At 46.3% G+C, this 2,322-nt stretch overlaps 1 protein-coding gene across 3 annotated transcripts in view; it reads left to right on the top strand.

Annotated features, from left to right (window-relative positions):
* The window catches only part of TCEAL1 (transcription elongation factor A (SII)-like 1), a 2,126-nt gene extending 793 nt beyond the window's left edge, over positions 1-1,333 (top strand). For all 3 annotated transcript variants that reach the window (XM_005865992.2, XM_014539493.1, XM_005865993.2), the window contains exon 2: positions 264-1,333. In XM_005865992.2, the coding sequence (XP_005866054.1) occupies positions 276-797 (522 nt within the window). In that variant the 5' untranslated portion in view covers positions 264-275 and the 3' untranslated portion in view covers positions 798-1,333. The remainder of the gene's footprint in view (positions 1-263) is intronic.
* The last annotated feature ends 989 nt before the right edge of the window (positions 1,334-2,322 follow it).

The following is a 2,322-nucleotide window of genomic DNA, read 5'->3' as shown; positions in this document are numbered from 1 at the left end:
GCGGCGTTCCCGCCCCGCCCCTGCCGCTGCGGGAGAGACCCGGGGCAAGGCCTGCTGGGAAAATGGTGGGCTTTCGGGAAGGAGGGGGCGACCTGGGCGGGGTCCCGGGGATCAGGGCCTCTCGGCCTGAGTAGGTGGGAGGACCTGGTCCCCAATCAGGAAAAGGCAGCTTTGAGAATCCGGGGCTGGGGTTTTGGTCCCGCCACCAAATATGCTGACTCGACTGTCTTGCTTGTCTCTTCTGAATGACTGTGCTCACGAAGGCCGTTCCCAACATGGACAGATCCTGCCAAGCAAATGAGCAGCCACAGGGTTTGCCCGAGACGGACGAGGAGCAGCCTCGGGCGGAGCCCTCGCCCGAAGAGCCTCGTCGGGAGGAGCCTCCTCGGGAGGAGCCTTGTCCGGAGGAGCTTTCTACCGAGGAGCTGTCTTCCGAAGAGCAATCCTCCGAAGACGAGTTCTTTCCCGAGGAGCTCCTTCCCGAGCTCCTTCCCGAGCTGCTGGTGGCCGAGGGGCGCCCTCTAGAGGAGCGCCTTTCCGGGCCGGACCTGTTCGAGGCGCGCCCTCCCATGGAGCAGCCTCCTTGCGGAGTGGGAAAACATAAGCTGGAAGAAGGAAGCTTTAAGGAAAGGCTGGCTCGCTCTCGCCCGCAGTTTAAAGGGGACATACACGGCAGAAATTTGAGCAACGAGGAGATGATAAAGGTAGCAGAGGAGATGGAAGAGATGAAAAGAGTACGAAACAAATTGATGATCATGCACTGGAAGGCGAGACGGAACCGTCCTTATCCTAGTTAATGTGTCCGGCCTTTAATGCTGGTTTGCCTAATTTCAGTATTGCCACTCGAATCCCTCTCGCCATCTTCTTAATTTTAACTTTTTTTTGCATGGCTTTATTTAAGGTGTTTCGCTTGTAACTGGTGTAAAATTGGGCTTCCTTCCCCTCCCATCTGCAAGTCTCCCTATCAATCATGTCTCATCCATTTGCATGGAAAGATGGACATTATATATTGTGAAGTGAAAAAAAGCAATTTTCAAAAAGTATATGTAGTATCCCATTTTTGTAAAAAAATGTATATTTATATATTAATATGCAAAGTAAAACAAAGTATATACTTCAAAGGCTTAACAGTGGCTGTTTTGTGGTAAGATAATAGGTGTTTTTCATTTTTGCTTTGTTGGAACTTCTCATTTTTTCAGGACGAACACATTGTACTTGTGTTGCAAAAAATTCCACACCCCCAAATAATGGGGGAAATGTCAAGCAATTTATACACTATCACCTTATAAAGACAATGTAGCACTTAATAAATACTTGTCAGAACTTTGAAAAAGTAAATCCCATGTTTCTTCTGAATCTCAGGCAGAAATATATATTTAAAGGTCAATCTTTTCCCATTTAAATAGAAGTAATACTTGACTCACAGGGCTGCTGTGGAACCAAATGACGTAAAAATCATGTGAGCTGTGTGTTTTCCCCGACCTGCAACATTCAGGACCCCAACCCCTAGAGCAAGCATGTCAAACTCGCGGCCAGGAAGGAGGGCTCACTTGCACTCACAATTCCTGTGAGATTCCAGGTGAATGCCACATTTTATTCCTGCCCTGCTATTCTCTTCCTGTGGATACTGTCATGTCTGCTAGGCACAGCTGTCCTTCTCTTGGGTCCTGCTCCTTCCATGACCCCCATCACTGGGTGCAAAGTCTCACTAATCCCTCTGGAGTCCCTGCTGAGCCAAAGCTGAACTGTGTCTCCTACAAATATTCAGTGAATGCCCCTCCTCCAGCTTTAATATTATACTTTCCCAGGTGGATACCATCCCAGTGCTGCTTAAACCTCAATGTCTTAAAGAACTCTTAGCAAAATAGTCCTTCCTATTTTTTTTTCTGAAAGCTCCCCTTTTCTCCATGCACTCAAACATGAGTTCATTGGATCCTGGCTAGGAAGCAAACTTGTGAGCCAGACACAATGATGTGTACTTAGAATTGGAACCTCCCTCCCAAATAATCTCCAATGATTTTGGTTTTAATTGCTTTATACTTGCTTTAGGCTGAGCTCTCTCTGGCAGGCTTGCCTTAACAATTCAGCTGACTTGCTCAACTTGTTTACACTAAAGAGGAAAGTAAGGATCAAGCTTGGACTTTTCCTTTCTACCCCACCCATATCAACAAAAGTGCTTTATAAGTTGTTAAAATTATATATATATATAGTAAAAAAGAATTCAGACCTGTAAAGAATTTTTGTGAATTTATTTGAGCCAAACTGTGGACATATGCTGAGAAGCAGAACCTCAATGAATTGAGATAATGCTCCGGAGAATGG

This window comes from Myotis brandtii, unplaced genomic scaffold (genome assembly GCF_000412655.1).
Source record: "Myotis brandtii unplaced genomic scaffold, ASM41265v1 scaffold2186, whole genome shotgun sequence".
In the NCBI taxonomy this organism is placed as follows: domain Eukaryota; kingdom Metazoa; phylum Chordata; class Mammalia; order Chiroptera; family Vespertilionidae; genus Myotis; species Myotis brandtii.
The sequence above is the reverse complement of the archived record's forward strand: the minus strand, read 5'-3'. Positions and strand labels throughout refer to the sequence as shown.